General features: G+C 46.6%; 1 protein-coding gene across 2 annotated transcripts; it reads left to right on the top strand.

Annotated features, from left to right (window-relative positions):
* The first annotated feature begins 1726 nt into the window (after window positions 1–1726).
* LOC135989093 (cholesterol 24-hydroxylase) lies at window positions 1727–17465 on the top strand. Of its 2 annotated transcripts, XM_065635651.1 has the most exons (15): window positions 1727–1906; window positions 5559–5636; window positions 5917–5998; window positions 6552–6625; window positions 7277–7363; window positions 8084–8222; window positions 8823–8933; window positions 9732–9888; window positions 10210–10272; window positions 11373–11445; window positions 11882–11966; window positions 13766–13876; window positions 14145–14233; window positions 15143–15209; window positions 16076–17465. In XM_065635651.1, exons 1-15 carry the CDS (start codon window positions 1788–1790, stop codon window positions 16235–16237), a joined length of 1497 nt encoding a protein of 498 aa, XP_065491723.1. In that variant the 5' UTR covers window positions 1727–1787; the 3' UTR covers window positions 16238–17465. The 2 variants fall into 2 exon arrangements, with proteins under 2 accessions (XP_065491723.1, XP_065491724.1); XM_065635652.1 differs by lacking the exon at window positions 16076–17465 and having other exon boundaries at window positions 14150–14233.
* Window positions 17466–22210: the final 4745 nt, after the last annotated feature.

The following is a 22210-nucleotide window of genomic DNA, read 5'->3' as shown; positions in this document are numbered from 1 at the left end:
GCAGGGGAAAGGCACCCCATTGGAAACAACAGGGATGAAAACTGCAGCAGCCTCGTATGGTGCTGCAAAACAAGTCAGAGACTCACAGGCAGCAAACAGACGTGATAAAAATCCATGTAGCGTAGTATTCTGTCTCCAGATGGTTGAGTAAATCTTGTGCAGGGAAAGAGTGTGTGAACGGGGTTCTCCTGTGAAAGCCTGATAGGCAGGTGGTGTGCTGCTTTTCTTTAAAGTGTGTCTTGCTTGTCCTTCCCCTGCTGCAGTCAGAGCTGTGGCAATGGTGGAGAGGGGCGTCTGCCACCCTGCGTGTGAGGTGGGCAACCCTCAAAGGGAAGGAGTGCGCACCGCATGCTGCAGCACGGGGAAGGGACTGAGGGTGTAGGCAGCAGATCTTAGAGGAGGAAGGAAGAAAGGGGGCCTTATAAAAGACTGTGAAGACTGTTCCAGGGATTAAAAGGCTGAGGGCAGGATGGGAAAACAGGAGGATGCAGTGGAAGGTTTGTGTATCCTCAGAGCCTGGGCCATTCAGGGAGTCTCTGTGGGCTATTTGGGGTCCTGCTGTCTCTCCTGGGAATCTCTAGAGTACAGAGCTCCTTCTGAGACCAGTGATGGCTCCTGGATCCATCTCCCATCACTTTCCCTGGCTTCTCATGAGCCAGTTTATTAACTTAGCCTCCACAACAACCTGTTGCAATGAGTTCCTCCAGTTAGCAATTTGTTGTGAAAAATCTCTTCCTCTTTTAGGCCTGCTGCTGGATCACTCCAGTGGGTGTCTCCTTATTCTTAAATGACACAAAATAATGATTAGTTTGTCTCTATTCACCGCCAAACCACTGATCATTTTTCAGACCCCTGTCATCACCTCCCTCAGTCAACTTCTTTCCAGTTTGGAGGCCTAATCTGTTCTGTCTCTGTCTTTACACCTCTGCCAAACTGGGAGGAAGAGCACATGCGGTATTCATACATACCCAGGGGCTGTGCTCTAGAGTCCTCTATATACTAAACCAGTCAGGCATCCTGTTTTGCTCACTTTCCTGTTGCTACTTGCTGCCAATGCTCTGCTCGCTTCTTTGATCTGTACTGAACATTAAGCTGATGTTTTCTGAACAAGTGCCACCACTGAATTTATACCACTCGGTTGGATGTATATACATAGTTTATCTTTCCCCGTGCACTACTTTTCATTTACCGGAAATGAATTCCCACCATTTTATGGCTTGGCCCCTTGTGTCCTGTGATCCTTATGCAATTTGTGGCAGTCAGCTTTAGATCACCTATGTGATTAAAATGGTACATCATCTCTCATTCCCATGTTTTGATGATGAATGAGTACATTGTATTAATATAACATGGGGCTGAGAGCAGACTGCTCTGAAAATCTTCATCTATTGATTCCTACAGGCATCGACAGCATATGCCCTTTCATTTTGTGTTTTAAAAGTCAAACACACAGCCTCTGCCTTCCTGCCTTGTGGCAGTTTAGGCTCAGTTTGAAGCCTTCAGTGATGAGCCTTATTTAAAACACTCTGTAAACAAACCCATGAAGGTGCAGCACCCTTCCCGGCCTCCTCAGACGCTTGTGCAAAGCACCACCTCCCCGCAGGAAAGCGGATACAAATACGCACACACACATCTACACGTCCGCCTGCCGGGCAGCTGGGTGGCTCCCACCGCTCCGAGGCTCCCGGCTCAGCCCCGCAGCCGCCGGGCTCTTTAAGCGGGACCGGCCCCGCCCGCCGCCCTTCCCAACACAGCCGCGGCCTCTCCCGGCCCGCCCGGCAGCGGCCATGGCGGTGCTGGGGGCGCTGCTGGCGGCCCTCGGCCTCCTGGCCCTCGGCCTGTACTGCTGCTACGTGAGGTACATCCACGCCAAGTACGACCACATCCCCGGCGCCCCGCGGGAGAGGTAAGGGCCGGCCGGGCAGGGCCCAGGCGGGGACCCGCGGGGGTTTCAGCCGTTCTCACCGCCGGCCCCAGCCCCGTTCCCGCGGCCGCGCCGCCAGGCCGGGGCCGGGTCACAGCACAAGATAAACAGCGCAGCCCTTATCGCTGCGGGGCGGCCTGCGGGACGGGCCAGACCTTGCTGGTGGGGGCAAGGGCGAGGAGGTCAGGCTGGCTGGGCACAGCTTCCCGGGAAGGCGGGCACCGCAGAACTGGTGAAGGGTTTGGAGGGGAACCGTATGAGGAGCGGCTAAAGTCACTGGGTTTGTTCAGCCTGGAGCAGAGGAGACTGAGGGGAGACCTCATCACGGTCTGCAGCTTCCTCACAAGGGGAGAAGGGGCAGGCACCGAACTCTTCTGTTTAGTGACCAATGACAGAACCTGAGGGAACGGCAGGCAGATATGCCAGGGGAGGTTCAGGTTGGACATGAGGAAAAGGTTCTTCGCCCAGAGGGTGCTGGAGCCCTGGAACAGGCTGCCCAGGGAGGTGTCACGGCCCCAAGCCTGACAGTGTTCAAGAAGAGACTGGACAACACCCTCAGACACATGATGTGAACTGTGGGGTTGTCACATATGGGGACAGGAGTTGGACTCAATGATCCTTGGGGGTCCCTTCCAACTCAGGACATTCTATGATTCATCGGGCAGCGCTGGGGATCCCACCGCTCTGCCCTGCAGCACTGCCTGGCTGGTGGGATCTGCTGGCCTACATCTCCCTGGCTGATTCACAGGTGGCCACAGCAGCATGAAACAAGCAGTTTAGAGTTGCCCATCTGAGCTGTGCATTTGCTTATGTCGCCGAAGATGGACCTGGCAGGCAGCGCCAGCCGTGCAGGAGGGGATCTCTGTGCTGGACCAGCACAGCCCACCCTCCCACACAGCGCCAGGAGGCACATTGGCACTAACTCCACTGGGCGCCTTCCTTGCTCTCCCTCATGTGGTCTTTGGTTTCTACCAATAAAATATGTCATAAGTTATAAAGGTCAGTGAGAAAGCTGCCAGTGTGGCAGTGCTGTCACAAGGAGACACAGTTCTTCCGGGAGTGTGTGGGCGTCCCATCCAACCTCACCTCGAGGTGCACATGCCTCCCATAACATGCCATGGGAAGAGGCACCACAGCAGCATTCTTACACACAGTCCTACAGAGGCACCAAGCTTGGCTGCCTAACTCCAAGTTTCAGCCTACTTGTGTAATCAGGGTCAGATACTAAGATTAGAGAGGGGATGGATCTTGTCATACCTGAACCTGCTTGTCCTTAGGTTCATTTTGAGGTGTCAAGTAACACCCTAGAGTAATGGCAGCTTGAGGAGCCCTGTGGCTGCTTTTCTGTCCCTTCTTCAGGGTTTGAGCTTCATGTTGGTGATCAGCCTAGGATCCTTCCCAGGAAAGTTTCTGGTATTGGTACGTCTAGGTGGAAGTTTGTATGTCATGCAAGCCCACAGTACTTGATAGCTTTTCAAAAGTATAAATTGCCAGGGACAGTCCAAACCCCACATTTCAGTACCTGTTGCACAAACACTTCCACTCCTAAATGTTCAAGGTAAGGAAAATCAAATACCTCCAGCTTTGAAAAGTCACTTTTTTTTTTTTTTTCTTAAAAAAAAAAAGTAAAGCCAAGTGCTGTGCCTGGTGGTGGTGTCTGCAGTACAAGACAGATATTGACGCACATGGTGTGAACTGTGGAGTTGTCATATGCAGGAACAGGAGTTGGACTCAATGATCCTTGTGGTCCCTTCCAACTCAGGACATTGTATGATTTTATGACAAACTGAGTCGAGTCCAGTGAAGGGCAGCCGGGATGCATGGGAGGCTGAGACCTAGGTTGGCTTTGGGTGGAGAAGCAGCTGCTGAAGAGCAGAAGGGATCCACTGGCTGTTTTCAGCTACCTAATGGGTAGTTACGAGAAGATAGAGCCAGACTCTCCTGGGAGTTTCAAAGTGAAGGACAAAGAGCAATGGGCACAAGTTGTCCCAAGGGAAATACCAGCTAAATGTAAGGCAAAACATCTTCACCATGAGGGAGCTCAGACGCTGGCACAGGTGACTGGGCAAAGCCCTGAGCCATGTACCATAGCTCTGACATTGACTGACTTGGAGCAGGGGACCGGACCAGTGGCCTCCTGAGGTCTGGGCCAACCTAAATTACTCTGAAATGGGATTCTTCCAAACCTAAATGCTTCTCAATTGAGAGTGTAGCTGGTAAACTGGAGAAGAGCAGCACTGGAAGCGAAGGCCGGTTTATGTTCAGCTTTCTGCTCACCGGGACCAGCCTCTAGGTTGTGGTCAGCAGATCTGCTCCCCAGCCAGCCAGTCCACAGCCTGTATCCTTTCAAGGTGTTACTCTGTCCCAGATGCACAACTTTCACATTGCCCTTGGCTCTTGCCCTCTGATAAAAGCTTAATAAAGCCTTATTTTCGGATGAAGCGAACAAGATCTTATCAAAACCTCAGGCTGTGTCTAAGGTCTTATGGCTGCATGATGACAAGATTACATTAATGCCTTTGATTTCCTGGGCTGATTCATTTTGTCGGAACTAACACAGCACATCTCTAAACAAGTATTGTGCAGGACAAGCCGGAAAAGTGAGTGCTAGTGGCTTTATGTCATTTCTACTGCATGAATGGCTCACCTGTGAAGAGAAAAGGCCGTCTCTTCAAAGGCTTGCTTCATATTAAAGACTTAATAGCAAGAAATGGGAAAAAGTGATTTCTTTGCAAATACATGTTTTCAGGTGATAGTGTCGCATAGTTCTATATCCCAAACCAAGCCCTTGCTTAGCTTTTTCATGGCATGCGTTAAGTGGGATTTCTCATTAGCAGATGAATGTTTTAGGCCTGTCATAACACCTGACTTAATTGGGTAGCGATGGGACAGGGGATGAAAAATCTCTCTGAGGATTCCTGTGTCACACACGAGAAGCCATTAGAAGGACCTTGTGTCATGCGCTGCAGATTGACTGTTTTCTGGAGCTTTAGCTAACGAAGGACTCATCTGTCGTACTTGGGGCTTTCACATCTTTTTGGATTCCAGTTACAATGGAGGAGACAAACAAGTGAAGAATTATAAGTTTCTGTAGATGCTGGGTAACTTTGAGTGCATGTTATTTTAAGCACCTCCCAGTTCCAAGAGAAATAAAATAAGAGCCTGTTTTTCCCCTGTAGCTTGTTTATACAGAAAATGATGATAGCATGGCTGTCTGTCTCTCAAATGGAAAACAGATCTTGAGTGCTTCATTTAGGGAGGAGCTTGGCCAAACCTTCCTTCCGATGTACACAAAAGCCGGTAGGAATTTGTTGCTTGCAGCCAAAGGAAGAGATTGATGTCTAACTTTTTAATACAGCTATTGTATTTGAAGAGTTAACCTTTGTTATTCACTTCTGCAATTTCCATATTAGCCAGTGATTATCGTTCTAGGTTGTCCTCTTTTTTCAGCCTTCGAGCTGACATGGCTTTAGACAGAAGAAGAATGTTCCTAATTTTACTCAGTTTAACTCCACTGACAGAACCTTACGAGGAGGAGAACATGAGCAACAGTCGTATTGCATCACTGAGCAGCAATCCATACAAAATTCTGTACTGAAATTCTTGTGACACTCTTAACCTTCATTTTCTGCAGCTTTATATTTGGACATCTGCCAATCTTATGGAGAATGATGAGGAAACAGGAGTTTGCGCATGATCTCTTCCTGCAGTGGTAAGTTGAGATGCATCATTAACATCAAGTGGGATAGCTCTGTAGCCCAGGTTGGGAAATCAAGGCACAGAGAGGCCCTGAATTACTTATTTATTGTCATTCAGAAGGCTGGTAGAGGAGCTAGAAAGAAAGCATGGGTCTTCCTCTTAATGGCTTTATTTGCCGAAAACTGCAGTAGTTCCCAGTGCGTACTGCTTGGGTCCTTTGAGGTTGTTAGGTCTGAACTGTTACATGTTGATGGTTTGTACCATAATTCTCTTTTTTTCTCTTTGTCTTATAGGGCAGAGAAATATGGGCCTGTTGTACGGCTTAATGCCTTTCACAGAGTCTCGTTAATGATTGTGAGCCCTGAAGGAGTGAAGGTACTGCAAAATAAAGCTGAATCAACAGTGGGGATCGGCCCGTCCCTCCAGAAAGAGAGAGGTGGTGCCTGATGGTTCAGGGCAGCGCGGTGCAGCCAGTCCATGTCTGCAGAGAGGACGGCTCGGGTGGGTTGGGAGGCTGAGGTGCTCTGCTCTCTGGGCTGTCCTGATTTATTTTCTTCCTTGATCAGTTGATTTACTTTGTTACCGTTATTTAAACAACAGATAGAGCAAGCATCCACCATTTCTGAAAAGCAGACTCTCTGCAAGAGCTTAATATCTCAAATGAGTGAGGCACAAGGGCCTGAATTTCTTGCTCTAAATCTTTGCAATAACAAGAGAGTGAGATTTCAGGTCATTGGGCAAAAAGTGCTAGAGGCGTGCAAAACAATCTAGCAGCACGGGAACTGGGGAATCAGGGCACACCAAATAATTAATGTAGTCTTCAGACTATTGCTACAGGAGGAAAAGAGTGAAAATGTGAGTGGCTTTTTATGTTTTGTCTGGGAAACGGATTGCACTCAGTATTCACTGACCTGAGATTTGATTTTAGGAGTTCTTGATGTCACCACAATACTCAAAGGATCGGCTGGTGTACAGTCGTGTCTTCAGCATATTTGGTGAGAGGTAGGTGAAACCTGTCTGAAGCTATTTGGATTTGAAAATAAGAGAAAGATTAATAACATTGCAGGCATGACACTTACTTTGATTCAGACCATTTACCTTAGTGTGGGGATTAATAACTAGTTCCAGACGTATGTAAGCGGCATGTACCTATTAAATTATGTGTCAAGTCAAATGTCTTCTCAGTCAGGGAGGAGGTTATGTTGGATTTTTTTTACCTTGATCATTTTTTTTTTCTCCCCTGTGGATGTTCAGTTAGTCTCAGACCACCACCGAACTTCTCGCTTAGATTTTAGAGCACTGAATTATTCCTTAATGCATGGGAGTTTCCAGCTTCTAAGTTCAGTAACAAAAAGGGGGTTTTTCTCTGTTAGTCTGAAGCTTTTAAAAATATAATAATCCAGTTATTATATTAATTATTTGCTTAAAAGCTGTAATGAACCAGCATCTTGTTGGACTTGGCAGTCCACATCTACCAGGCAAAACATCTGCAGTTCAGTCGTTGAGTATGTACTTGGAGCAGCATGATGCTCCCTACATGTGGGAAAAATAGAAGAAAGTAAATGTGAAAGAATTTAAATCTTTATGATTACACAGGGTTTGGTTGGCTCCCGTGCTGAAAACTGTTCCTTTCCTTATTTTCCTAAATGCCAGGTTTATAGGGAATGGCTTGGTTACTGTTTGCAACCACGAGCATTGGCGCAAGCAGCGAAAGATAATGGATCCAGCTTTCAGCCGAAAGTAAGGCAAATATCTCTGGGACAATATCACTGTTAATTTCTCCTGTATTTTCATGATTCTCCCTGTCGTTGATCCATTATTTGATATTTAGAAAGAGGAAAACAACAACAACAAACAAAAAAACAAAACAAACCCCCCACACAAACAAAACCTGCAAAACATTTAGTGCCAAAATCATGTTTTACTTGGAGTCCAACGCACCATTTCCATGACAAGCGCAACTTGACCAGACTTCCCATGGGGCAGTGACATCCCTATGAGCTGAGTGACAGCAGAAAGGTCCCAGGGTTGCATATCCATGAGCATGGCAATGGCTGCATTATCCTGTTGGAAAACAGACCTTAGGGATTTGACATGGGCAAGCCTCATCGTTCCCCTAAGTGCTTCCCTGTGGGAGATACGGTGTGATTGATAAGCAGGGGCTTAGTCTGCTTTGCTTGTGTGTGCCTTGATGCATTGGTTTAGGGTCTGAAGATAAAGTCTGTTTGCTTTGGCATGCATAGGCCAAAGCCCTTTGCCACAACAGCTGTTGTTTACATGGCAGGATGGAGCAGGGCTGTTATAAGGGCTGTTTGCTTTTTAAAGTATTAAGGCAAATTTATTATAAATTAAAAAGCAAAAATTCTTTACAATTTTCGATGGTAAATAATGAAAATAATTTTGCCTTAGCAAAGATGTTCTCTCCAGAGCCTCCATCGCTCATCTTTATTAATTATTCAGCTACCTGATTGGTCTGATGGAAACTTTTAATGAAAAAGCAGAGGACCTGATGGCGAAGCTAGAGGAAAAGGCAGATGGAAAAAAAGAGTTTAGCATGCTGACGATGATGAGCCGGGTGACTATGGATATCATTGCAAAGGTACCAGCTGTCTGCTTTCTTGTTTCCACTGTGGCTGGCAGGAAGGAATGGAAGTAGCAGGTACCGGCAGCAGGACAGGAGCAGGAACTGGAGCCGGGGGACAAGAGCATTACGCAGCAGTGCCAGGAGAGCTGAACTGTGCCACTTCCATTTGGGCTCAGCCATAGGAAAGGGCAGTTAGGGAAGGGTCTGCACAGCCTCGGTGTGGCCTGCAGGACGGGGACCCTTTGCAAAAACTGTCACAGCCTCACACCTCCCACCCTCCGTGCTGAAAGGGTCACACCAGTGCTTGTTCATGTGTGGATGTTGTAGTATTACCATTATATGTCAGTGTGAAATCTGCCTTATGCTGGCTTTTCCCTTTTCTAAACAAAACAGTTTGGGATGAGTGGAGAGTAATAGTAAATTATTAATCCCACCCCCAAATAATGAGGAAGCATAATGTAGGTATTACCCTTCCCTCGCGACCTCCTGTAAGGCAGGTTCTAGCCTGAGGTGCTTTTAGGGGAAAAGGTGGTGGTGTGAGGTTCTGCTCTTTCACCTCAGCCCCAGGGAGCCAGGAGGATGCAGCGAGTTGCCTTTTTCTCTCCCGCTCCACAGGTCGCCTTTGGCTTGGAACTGAATGCACTGAGCGATGACCAGACGCCTCTCCCTCGTGCTGTGACTGTGGCTTTGGAAGGAGTGACCAAGATGCGCATCCCCTTCATACGGGTCTGTATGGTCCTCACTTAGGTCCTCTCTCCCCGCATCCAGCTGGAGCCTCTGCTCCTGCACGACTTGGTGGGCTGGAGCTGTGCGAGGTCCATATGCAACAGGGAAACAGGCATCAGTAGCGCTTTCCTTCCAACATGCATCTAGATAAAATTCATTAGTGCTTTAAAACACTTGCAAAATTAACATTTAATGCTTCCTTTCAGTCTTTCTTCCTTCTCTTTCCCCCGCCTGTGTCTTCTCAGAAGGTTTTACACTTTCACACCCACCACTGCAAAAATTGAGATTTGTGCCATTTGTCCAAGAAGGATGGCAGTCTTCACTCAGGGTGGAAAAAATTTGAACATTCTTACCATAAAAAAATTATATTTTTGACCCAAATTCATGTGCTAGGAAATTATGGATGTAATATGAAATATTTGAGTTAAAAATCATTCCACGGTTTCTTATGAAAGCTGTAGTTCAGGCTTTTAGAGCTCTTGTTTTCCTTTTTGGGCCCAGAGGTGAGATTCTGTATTGTATGCTGCAGTTTCTTTCCATGGAGAGGTGAGGAATCTTGCTTATGGTGCCAAAAACATCAGCTCTGACAAGGGAGGACATCAGCATGCACAGATTGAAATATTTCTCATTTCAGACCAAACCCTTCACCTTGGGGAGGTTTACTTTGCTCCATGGAGAGCAGATGTTTTCATGACAAGTGTCATTTAGCAGAAAAGAAGGTGCTCACTTGAAAAATAACACTTCCAATATTTTTTACCAGCAAAAAGAATAAAATGACTAAAGAAATTCTGTATTCAGTACATGCCATGGAAACAGAAGCTGATAAAGGAGGTCAAGGAGAGTGTGAGGCTGCTGCGGCGTGTGGGGAAGGAGTGTCTTGACCACAGGAGAGAGGCCATCCAGAATGGGAAGGAGGTCACCCTGGATATCCTTACACAGATACTGAAAGGAGATGGTAGGGGACACATTGCTGTTTGAGTGAATTTCTCTGTGGAATGATTTGCCATGAAATTCAGGGAGGATTGTTTTGGGGATCTGAACTTTGGTCTTCCTTTAATGTTTTTTTCACACTGAAGATAGTGAGAGTTGCTTTGAAAATTCCCTGTTTCTTTATGTTGGATCAAATATTGATTGCACGTCACTGCTGAGTTGCCCATTCAGCATCCCCTCCCGATGCCACCTCAGACCAAATGTGCAGAATAGGGCAGAGCATTCTGGCTGTCCCAGCTGGGGCACAGGAGCTGTTTTCTAATCTCATTTGTTTTTCTTTCGGCAGCTCTGGAGGAAACTAGAGATGATGAAAACATTCTGGATAACTTTGTCACTTTCTTTGTTGCAGGTTGGTAGCTATTTAATTGTTTGGATATATCACGTGGGAAGCTGCACTCATTTCTTGGGCTGTCTACAGGGTCACGATTAATGTCATTGTTCAGTCCATGTGATGCTGCTGTAACCAGGAGTCACTTGGTTGTCAGACAGCAGTATTACACTGGTGTAGGACCATCTGGGCAAGGTCTGAAGAGAAATCTTAGTTTTCTCATAGGTAAATGATATGTTATCCTCCTTCATTCATACCAACACAGCAAATATTGCCAGGCCAGTTGTTTCCAACTTGTGGTGTAGAGGGCAACACTGCCTGCTGGTTTGCAGGGCTGTTCCCCATGGGGTTCTGGCCCTTCCTCCCAGATCCTGCTAAACTCCACTGAAAGCATCTTTAACATATTCCACGTGTGTCACCTCACCCACACAACTAAATGCCATTCTTGCCTTAAGTGCATTAGTCAGCACTTGGTAGGAGAAGACACCGTCAAACCCATCAGAAAAAGCAGGGGCTGAGATGGTATGTGAGGTAAACAATGTAAAAAGATCCATCTTGCAAGTCAGTAGGATTTAGGTTCCTAAGAAGTTAAGGTCAAAACACTGTTCTTTGGCAAGAAAGATGTTATTGCAACAAATACATCTTTGCAGAAGTCTGTTTCCTGTAACACTTCAAAATAACACATATGCCTATCCATGAAAAAACAAACTATCCACATAAAACAGACCAAGGAAAGATGGTTAGAAGCTCTGTTTTCCCTCAAAACCACTGAATCCTTGCTTCTTGGCAGAACTGCATGTCCCATAACATGACAAGGCCAATACTGAATGTCGATGGCCCTTCTGTTTGGGAGCCCATAACCATGAGGTGCTGTATGCAGCCACTGCAGCTTTGATTTGGGCAAGATGGCTCATATCTTTACCATATCTTGTTCTTGTCACTCTTGAAAGCTCCTTATGTGGAATTTACATCCCTTTCAGTGTTTCTGTTAATTTCTAGCATACTTGAAATAAAACATTTGAGGCCTGACATTTAAAGTTTCCTGTTCACAATCATACTAGTAGACCGTCTTTGTATCATTATTTCATACTAAACTTTACATCGATTTTTGGTGTTGTTAGGTCATGAAACTACTGCCAATCAGCTGTCATTTACAGTAATGGCACTGGGTCAGCATCCTGAAATACTGGAAAGGTATGTGTGCTCCAATTTGCAAACCCAGTTTGCTGTTGATTTCAAGGTGAACTTAATTATAAGGACTATTAAAAAGCTAGGATCAATTCTAAATACATTCTAGCCTCCCTCCCAAAAGAAACAGTTTCATAGTCCCAATTCATCTAAAATTTTTTTAAAAACTCAAGATGAATTATTCCAATTCCGTCTAGGTGGCTTTTTTCAAAGCCTTTATACGTGCTGGTCACGAATCCCTGATTCGACTGCACTGTACGCACATTGCTCCATCCTGATATGAGGCACAAGTTCAGGCAGGCTGGCTGGGAATCAGCAGGCATTTTGCCTGAGGATGGCAGTCAAAGTCCAACTCAGTGCCTGGAAAATAAAAAATGTAATTTGTTAACTTGCCTAGCAAGAAATGGGTGTCTGCAGCTAACATTTTTTAATTTAACTGCAGGCTTCAGGCTGAAGTGGATGACGTTCTTGGTGCCAAAAGAGACATTGACTATGAGGATCTTGGCAAACTCACCTACTTATCACAGGTATTGTAGGAATGAGGTAAAATACCAGTCAGAGCTGTTTGGTAGCACCTCTGCCGTGTCATGGAGAAGCCCCAAACTTTTATAACTTTAAGAACAATGCCAGTATTTTATCCTGACAGTTTTTATCCCCAGAGAGTCAGCAAGAAGATACCATGAGCCATTTGCAATAGCCCAGCCTTATTGGGAAGGATGGTCCTCAAATTTCTTTCCAAAATCCCAAGTGATTCCTTCGCTGCTTTCTGTAATTATTACTTGGCTAGGAGCTAGAGTGGAGTTGCTTAATCCCTACCTGTTTAAGGTGAAACCATAGCTGTATTTTAAGAATGGTTTGCAACTTCGAGCCCAACCTGTGTGTGAATCCCACGCAGTTCCCAAACTCACAGCTCTATTTTTGATGATTGCTAAGGCATTTCCAGCTATGATCTCACCATGCACCATGAACTCAGCAGGATTTGAGGACATCCAAAAATAATGGCTAGTTTTTGTAAATTCTGTTTTTTATTATTCAGTCTTGAAACCTTCGTCAGTCACTTGGTGGAGTGGGGGTTGCAGTAAGAGAGAGTTTAATCCTAGAAGAGGTCTTGTGAGTAAAATGCCAGTCGGTAATGAACTGCAAAGCCAGGGCTTGGCTACTCACCAGTGTTTGTGTTGTGTATCCTTTTTTACAAGATGAGGGACACCAGTAGCTCCCAGGAGAGGCTGAATCACAGTCCTGGCAGCTCTTCTGCTTAAGTTTCCCCTATTGATTTTAGTAGTCTACCGTGATCACTTTTCTGTATAACTGCCCTGCCGAGGTAGATGATGGTGTTCTACCATTTGCCATATCCCATCCCACAAATCACTGTGCTTTGGCAGTGGATAGATTTCAAAGGTGTATTTTTCATAAGGAAAAGGCATCTCTGTGTGATTACAGAAATCAGCAGGTTTCCTTAGGCTCCTCCAAATACCCTCACAATTATACCACTCCAATTAGGACGAGGTGTCTAAGCCTTTTAGTTTTAAGACAGATTACATGAGAGCCTCCCAAAGCAGACTGTTTATTTAACAGAACAAGCTTGGATCTGTGCAACCAAAATTGTGGTCACCCTTGGTCAGAGCCAGTCCATCACTGGAGTATCAGAGAGCATGGGACTCCTCTCCTGTCGCTCAGCCAATTCTGAATCCTTTTATCCATGCTTCTCTTTCATTAATCCACTCATGCATACACACTGTTAATTGCATTTGCAGTGCAATGCTAATGTGAACTGTTAATTAGGTTTCATTTTGATGAAATAAGCCATTCTTACAGCTCACTGCCACCAAACGAAATGGTCTCATTCCATTTTTTTTTTCTCACTGTACCCTTTTCATTTTCCTTTGCCAGGTTGTTTTTTGTTATTTTGGTGCTCTGACCTGGCTCAGCTCCCCAAGCAGCAGAAGCAGGACAAAAGCAGGAGTGGGAGCTCAGTGGCATGAGGCTTCACCCTTAGATATGCTCTTTGAATTTACTTCCTAGTACTTTTTCACTTAGTGGTTGACCTGACTTGACGTGTTACGTCTATTCAATGCTTGGTATCTCTTGGGGTTTTTGCTTCATTTTCTCTGTATTTTACCAGTCGTAAGAAAGAACCAGCCCTGAAGGAGCTGACTTAGCCATGTATTTTGTCCACAGGAGTCCAAGGGAGATACAGCAGCATCTGTTCCACAAGTCAAAAGCTCCCATTTAGACAAAGCAAAAGGCCACAGGGAGGTAATTAATTTTATTTCTGCTTCCTGCACTGTATTAACTAACTGACCTTTTGTGCTTTTCACTGACCCAGGTTCTGAAGGAATCGCTGCGGCTGTACCCGCCCGTCCCAGGGACAGTACGCCGGTTGGAGGAGGAGTGTGTCGTCAATGGTGTCAGAATTCCTGCAAACACGATGCTCATTGTGAGTCCGTCCCATCCACCAGCAGCAGCTTTTAGGGGCTGCATTTGATCCAAATATAATGGCTCTGTGTTTCAGAGGGCCAAAACACTCCCTGAGTATATTTCTACTGGCCTCTCTGAAATCATGGGCAAAACTAGAGTATGAATTGGGACTCTGGATCATTTTTGCCTGGGGACTGGAAGGCAGTTATGGTTTTGTACCTGTGATAGGGAGGAGAGGTTTTCAGTGTGCTGCTCCTGACTAACGCAAATAAACTCTTTTTTGGCAGTTCAGCACTTATATAATGGGAAGGATGGAAAGGTATTTCAAGGATCCGCTCACTTTCAATCCAGACCGATTTAGCAAAGATGCACCTAAGTGAGTTTCTTTTTACTCTCGGGTTATTAAATATGTAATAAGGAACCATTACAGGAAGAGATTTCAAGGGGAAGAAAGTAGGATAGAACTATTTTTCCATTCCAGTATGAGTGACACTAAAGCCTTAACCAAATGCAAATAGAGAGCAATAATGTGCAGTTTCTGTTCAGAAGTTCTTTATACCACACGATACCTTACAAAGAAAGACCAATACTAATATTATTTAATGTTTATACTGAGGTAAAAACCAAAGATTTGGGCCAAAACCAGGCAGAATATTTGCATTACACTTAATACAGACACTTAACGCGTGGCAGCCCTGGCCCCAGGATTCTTTAAGTGTCTGCAGATTAAAGAGGGGACAGTGGACTGAGGGACAGAAGATGTTGTTCAGCCGTGGGGGCAGACAGCCTCACCTAATCAGTAGGCAGGAGTGCAATAGGAGGGATCAGTGACCTAAACCGCTGGTGCTGATCCCTGCATCAAACTACTTTGTGAGCCAGGGGTTTTACTTCAGCCTAGAATTAGTGTGGTCTCCTGAACCAAACACTCCCTCGCTCACATGGTTCAGGTCTGTCCAAAGGAGCAATAATTGGGTGGACCATTAAGTTCTCGTGACAGGCTGGATAGCACCTGGAGTACGCTTGACATTCAGCTTTGAAATAAGGTTTGCACGAATCAAAAGAGCTCTGTGAGCTGAGCCATATAGTAAACAGCGATGACAAGGAAATTTGCTGCAGAGCCGCACTGCTACTCCGAAGCAAAAAAAATTTAATTTGGAGATTGTCTCAACAAGTTGGCTAGGTAGGGTGGTATTTAGACCATTTCCTTGCTGCTGTGATGAAATTTTTGCTTGTTTCTTTAGAACCAAGCCATCAGAATGAGAGATTTGAACACTTTTCTTTGCAGGCCGTATTACTGCTATTTTCCGTTCTCCCTGGGACCTCGATCCTGCATCGGGCAGGTGTTTGCACAGGTAAGCAGAGGCCTGGAACGAGGCTTCATTAATGAGCACTGGGCCAGGTCAGTGTGCTGGCGGTGGCTGGTTGTGGGGGACTAGAGGCCACACTGGTGGTGCACTGACCCTTTTCCCTGTGGAGGGAAGCTCTGCACCATCACATGAGCAGACATACGTGGACCAAACCGGTCCCGTGTCACCCATGTCCCTGCACATTGCCAAGGTACCTGCAGGGAAGGAGGCAGCTGGCTGCTCTCCCTCTGAGCTGTCCTGGGTCACCCTGCTTGAATCCAAATCCCTTGATGGGGAATCACAGTCAACATCCCTTTGCCAGCTGAGGTCAGACACACGGGGGTTGCGCAGGGCCTCTCGGGGACCATCCTGTGCCTGCAGCTGGCAGAGTCAATGCAGGGACAATGTCAACTGGCAGAGGGGCACGAGTCAGGACTGGCACTGAGAAGGTGAGGAGGGGGCTGCGTGGATGGGGGGGAACAATTTAAGGAAGTACATGAGCATGGCAGAGAGCATTTCAGAAGGACAGTAGGATGCCAGCTCTTCAGGTCTGTGCTGTGAGTTCATCTAAGCACCAGTTCTCAAAATCTTCAGGTTAGAATGTTTAGTTTTGCACTCTGATTTCCAAAACAGGGTTAATGCATAAACACAAGGACCAATCCCAGTGCCTGTTAGTTGTCTTCAAATCCAGAAAGCCCCAGGCGACTCTGTTCTTCCTGCCCAAACTCAGCTGGCTGCATTAACAGAGTAACATTTCACTTTTAAATCTCTATATTGGCAAAGCAGCATGACATAACACAGTGACTTTAAGTAGCTGCGGTCCAAGCTGTATTTGCTGTCACTGACGGTGAGTTTGCTTTTCTTCTTAACAGATGGAGGCGAAAGTGGTGATGGCAAAACTGCTGCAGAGGTTTGAATTCCAGCTGGTACCCGGGCAGAGTTTTAAACTCGTGGAGGCTGGGACCATAAGGCCACTAGATGGAGTAATGTGCAAATTAAAGCCCAGGAGCTGTGCAGGAAGCTGCCAGGCCTGACTACTCGGTGAAGGAGAGTGACATGGTAGTGATTCTTCTGATTTTGAAGATCTTCACACTAATCAAAGGTTAGATTTCACAGGCCCCTTTAGGGGATTACGAGGCTAATTTTTTTACCTAGCCTTCCTCATAATTTACTGAAGAAAACCTTAGGAGAATCACTCTAGATATGTTGGAGCATCTTTGATCTAGAAGCATACCTGGAATTGCAAAGCCTGTTCTTTTCCTGAAGGACTATTTGGTTCTGACCAGACTTGGAAAAGAATGTCCTTTCACTGGAGTATCCCTGGGGCTCCACACGAACCTAAACTCAAATCCCAGCTGATCGTTTCCACTAACTTAATTTACAACACAATATGGTGTAAGTAAGCCCTTGTTTGAGGAATTTCATAGTAGAGCTCAAGATTTGGGCTGAACTTGAGAAGTTAGCTATTCTCTTGGTCAAAGCAATTTTCCTGTCCTTCCTCTAAATGAGAGGAACAATTGATAGAAGCAATCTGAAACAACAGTCATTTTAACCTGATTCATTTTCCCCATCTGGCTCATCCCAAAGCTACATGAATGCTTGGGCCAAATGGTCTAATAGGTACAGCAGGCTTGGAAGTAAGTGCCTGGAACCAAATGCTGCTTAAAATTATATTGCTGCTGAAGAAACACCTGTGCAACTTGAGCCAGGAGGCAGGAGAAGGTCCTGCACCCACTTCTTTTGCAGCTGTGCCAAAATCACTCACTGTGTATGGGCTTGCAGCCTGGCTCTGCTAGGGAAAAAATGATCATGTGAAAATGCTGCCTTCCAGAAATAAGTGAATAAATATGAGTTCGGGCCCTGAAGTACAGGGAATTCAAGACATTTGGTGCTTCCACTGTTATTTCTTACCTTTTTGAATTAAAATGGCAAGAACCTGGTCTATACACTGTCAGGTTCCCATGGTGGTTTCCACACCTGGAGAGTCACATCCCAGAGCTTTCCCTCGTTCTGCTGCTGTTGTGCACTATCTCAGTGCAGCAGTGGGATTACAGGCCAATAAGGTTGATGTGGCTTTTGATAATGTAAGCAATGTCGTACAGTGTGTTAATATGACTTATACCTGGAGGTACCAATACTTGTATTGCTAGGGAAGGTTTAGTCTATCTGTTGGTTGACCAGCTCTTCAATCCTTTATGCTGAAAATCTGCTTATATCCTTCTAGACATTAGTAAAATCTGATTGGGAAAACTGAGGACTCTCCAGCTGGTTGTGTGTTCTGGGAGCTGAGGTGGTCGGGAACAGGATGCTCAGTGCCAGTTGGGCTACATGTGCTGGTGGTGTAAGAAAAGGCTGAAGCCTGAGAGTATGTCAAAGGGAGGGAGGTATCTCAGCAGTGCAGGGAGTGGTGGGGGAAGCTGTGAACAGCACACAGACAGCTCAACAGATGCTGGCAAACCTCGTTGTGGAGATGGGAGACACCACCACGCCAGCTCTCCACTTGGCCCTGCTGATGAATGAGTCAAGATGCATTAGTTGCACAAACACGTATTGCATTCTGCTACCTCTGCAACGGGGGACGGGCACTTCCAAGGAGCGCTCAAGGGGGGTGGTAGTGCGTTAAAACCCTGCGGTGAGTCTTGTCATACCTCATTTGCCCAAGATTGGTGCTTTCTTCCCTCAGAGGATGTTCTTCCTGCTCTGTGCAATCCCAAATGCCATCCAGCTGTCCAGGGACTGCTGACACAGGGCTTTCTCCTGTTCCTACCTACACCCAAGAGCTCTTGTCATACTGTCACCTGTCAATGCTGGTCGCCTTCCAGCAGATGGCAAGCTGTCCTAGTCCATGCACCTGTTCCTCAGCCTTGACAGCTCCTTCTCTTAAGAGACAAACTGCCCTTGCTTCTCCAGGGCATCACCATACTGCAGGAGTAGATGATGCCCTGTGATGATGTGCAAACACCCTGCAGTGTTCTTGCAGTTTCATCCTGCACCCCCAGCCAGGAGGTGATCCCTTGTCTGCTAAGAAAAAGCAGCAGGTTCAGGAAACCTGCCCTCTGGAGCCCTGGATGCCAACTGGCTGCCAACACAGGTTCTGTCAAACCCTGTTGAGAAACTTCAGGCCAGAACTGCCTAGGGAGACACAGCTGTGCTTGCCATGGGCTATGAAGAGACCTGGGTGTTGCAGCTTTCTTGGACATCACAGAAAAGGACAGTTTCTCCTTATTCTGGAGAAGAGAAACATGTTATTTCATTTCTGGGGCAAGTAATCATTACCTGCACCAAGCACTCTGCTAGAGATCGTGACCAGTAAGGCAAAAGAGCAGAGCACGCTTTGTCTCCCCAGTGTTCTTCCCAACTGCTTGTAGGAAAGTATCATACCTGCAGCTAATTTTCTTCTTCTCCTTTTCCTGGCTCTTGGCCAAAGCAAAGAAAAATCTAGAAATGGCTGGTGAGGTGATTTTTCCATGGGTGCCACCCAGGCGGGGCCCGGCACAGCTCTGTGTGGCATTCCTGGTGGCTGGATGCAAAAGGGTTTCTTGGTTTACGTGGAACTGCAAAGCCAGGCTGCTCAGGACAGCTCCTGCCCTCCAGCAGCTCCTCTTGCTTTCACCCTGCCCTGGATGAGCACATTTGCAGATGGACAGGAATTTTTTGGAGGCAACCAAGAGCTCCGCTGGCAGGAGTCAAGGTAAGTAGCTGCCCCCAAAGGTGAGGGCACCGGTGGCCACACTCATTCCCAAGAGGTGTCTAAGTCTTCCTCCTGTTTTGATGGATGGCTCCTGCAGGTTTCTTTGATCTCCCTCCCAGATCTGTAAACTCTTCGCCTCCTTCTGGGTTGATGTCCCGGACTTTCATGTATGTGCTCAGTGTCAGGACTTACCCCCACCCTGGTTTCCTCTCCAGGTTTTTGTGCTAACACAGGAGCTTGATCTTGTCTCTTTTAGATCAGTGTCATAGCTAAGAAACAGGGAAAAAGCTGCTGCCTAGACCTCTTGGGACAGGAGGGGATCAGTTAGGGGAATACACCCAGAGAAGTCTCTGTCTTTCAGAGGGAGGCAAATTCCTTCACCGCTGGCATGGGAGAAGGAGGTGCTTTCTCAACCCAGCTGGTCTGGAGCACAGGAGACTCCCAGTTTTGCATCTACACCTTACGTACAGTCTCACCTACATTTCCAGGGAGGAGCTCAGCTAGTAGTGCCATCAGGAAAGTGGGAAAAATCATCACAATTTTGTATGAGACAATTCTCCTAGCCTTTGCAGGAAGCCAGGAGAAGCTCGGAAGCATGGGATTCAATCCCAGTAATTGCAATTATAGCACAGCCTGATATTTTCTGAACAGTGGATAATGTTCTGCTCCATCTATAGCCTCTGTGGGAATAAGTGTAGGTAAGAAAGCATGAGATACTGTCCTCTATTGCCGGAGCCACAAATGCAAAGCGGGAATTGGATTATCTTTTGTTCCTTTTCAGGCTCATCTATCCAGCCATGGCCAGCTTCTAGCTGCTTTCTTTACCGCAGCAGCTTTAGAGTGCCGTGCTATGGGTGTATGGCACATCTGATCACCGTATCTTCAGAAAACCTGGTTCTCCTAGGATGTGGTGGGCCTAGTGCAAGCACGCCGGTTAACCACAGATGCATTTGCACTTGGTCTGGTTTTATGTTGAGAGCTGCAACAGGAGGCTTTCCCTGGATCTAACAATATCTGCTATTGAGAGAAAACAATCACAAAGCAGGTGTCCACAACATGTACCCCAAACTATCTCCTCAACACAGTGCTCACATGCCAGCAAAGGCAATAAAGTCAGGCAGAAACTTCCTCCTGCTGTGTCACAAGGGAAGGCTGGGATGGGATGTACTGGGTCTGGCAGGGCCATTGTGCCTCCTCTCTGTTTTGCTCCGAATTACAACATCTTGTGTTCTCCTGGACTTAGGGACAAAGGAAGCACTTTTAGAGGAGGAATAGCATTTCCTCACTGAGGCAGTGTGTCTGCTTTTCTTCACTCCTTCAGTGATTATCAGCGACAAGGGAGGCACCAGTGGGGTGGAAGAACTGCCCACACTGGAACACTACAATCCTGACAGCATCTCAGTAGGATTATTTTAAAGTTTCTCCATCTTCCTGCCCATGCCAATGTTTTGGTCTGCTCTGCAGGACACTTGATGACATTATTTGTAATTAATCACTACCTGTCTGCTTTGTGATAAGGTTCGGAGGCTGCACCCAGGTGACACTGAAGCTGAAGTGGGGCCCTTTGCTTTGTTTCACTCCCTGCGAGCTCAGTTTCTTGCTGTAGACTCACAGCCCCTCAGCTCCAGGTACTACGAGTCAGGGAGGCTCAGCACATGGAAAATAAAATAGCATAAAGAGATGTAAGCTAGCAAGCTCAGAAAACTTTCTACAATGCCTTCCCTTCTCACATAAGACCTCTGTGCGAAATGTTTGGTGGCAAGCCCTGCCCTGCTCCCCGTGCCCACATGTGCCCAGGCACAGGTCCACGTAAGACAGTGAGTATTTTTTTCCATCTCTGAACCAGTAGTGATGGGTATTCAACAAGACGGAAAGTACTAACTTGGGTATTTCCCCTTCAAGCCCTGAAGAGTCTCCTGGCCTTGTCCTGCTCCACTGTCACAGCAGGCTCTGGAGTGGACGTGGTCAAAGCTATCTGGTTCCCACTGCACTGAGCAGCTAGACTTCTCCCTGATGGGAGTTTGCTCTCTCTACATTTGGCACTTCTTTGCTCCCTCCCAGAACCTACAACACACTAGCTCTGCTCTGAACTTACGCAATGGTTTTGTACCCTCAGAACAAACCATCTTTAGATCCTCCTTCTGTTTCAGCCAGCACAGGCTCCCAGAGCTCCTGGGAGTGAGACAGTGCTCAGGAGCAGGACCTTCTCAAGGATTGGTGCTGTTTTCCCTTCTCTCTTCAAAACACTTAAGTTACATCTATATTAACAAAGGAATCATAGACTCATAGAATACCAGGTTGGAAGGGACCTCAAGGAAACATGCCCCAGACCTTTCCCTGGCACTGAGGTGGACTGGTGCAGAACAGCCATGTCTATTGAGCTCTCTTACCCTTCAAAATGTGGTGGTCATGTGCAACCTGCATATGAAGAATGGTCTCTGGCACATCTTGACTCCCAGATCATATCAGGAATTGTCAGCAGAGTGCTAGTGGCCAGGGGCTGCTCTAGGAACATACCTGACACTTCAACTTTTTCAGTCTGTACTAGTTTGAAGACTGTCTGTGTTTAGACCCAGTCTGTACTGGTAGGCTAACCCTGCTAGCAGGCTATTTTGTTCTAACACTGAACTTCTGCCCCTCATCCTTTCCTTTCGCTCCATGCCCTCCTTCCCGCAGTGATGCTGTTTTCCATGTATCTCCTCTCCTTCTCCGTGGAAACATGACACACTGACACCTCATGCTCCACCTGTCCTTCTCCTTTTTGATCCATCTACAGGATTTGCTTCCTAGCTATAGTGCCCCCACACTGAGGTCCAGCTGAGGGTCTTGGACTCTGCCAGTGTCCTTACTGGACTGGTGTAGGAGAAATTGTTCCTTCAGTACAGACTTACTGTAAAAACAATGAGCAACTGCTTCCTTCTTTTCAAAGGACTTTATTTCATTAGCTTTGCTCTCACTCCACTTCCTCAGCAGATTACAGCACTGCAAGCTACAAGCAGACACTGGAGCATCTCCAGTGCCTGGAGAACCAGCAGCACCCAGTAAAGATTACACTGGATCCACCTTGAAGATCCTACCAGGGGATCCTGAAGCCAAGCACTGGGAAAGACTCCAGCTCTGTGGGGTCTTTTGAGCTCTTCTGGTAAGGGCAGATCCTTGTCTCATTCACCTTCACCTTCCAACTCTTCCCTTCTTTCATTTGCACAGATCCTCAAGGAATTAAAGGACACTCAAATGACCACGTACTCCTCTGCTACACCCTTGCAGCAGCACATTGCTGTGTTTACTGTTCAAGGTGTCAGCTCTGTTGGGAGAC

This window comes from Caloenas nicobarica, chromosome 5, assembly GCF_036013445.1.
Source record: "Caloenas nicobarica isolate bCalNic1 chromosome 5, bCalNic1.hap1, whole genome shotgun sequence".
Classification (NCBI taxonomy): Eukaryota; Metazoa; Chordata; class Aves; order Columbiformes; family Columbidae; genus Caloenas; species Caloenas nicobarica.
This window is presented reverse-complemented; position numbering and strand designations above follow the sequence as displayed.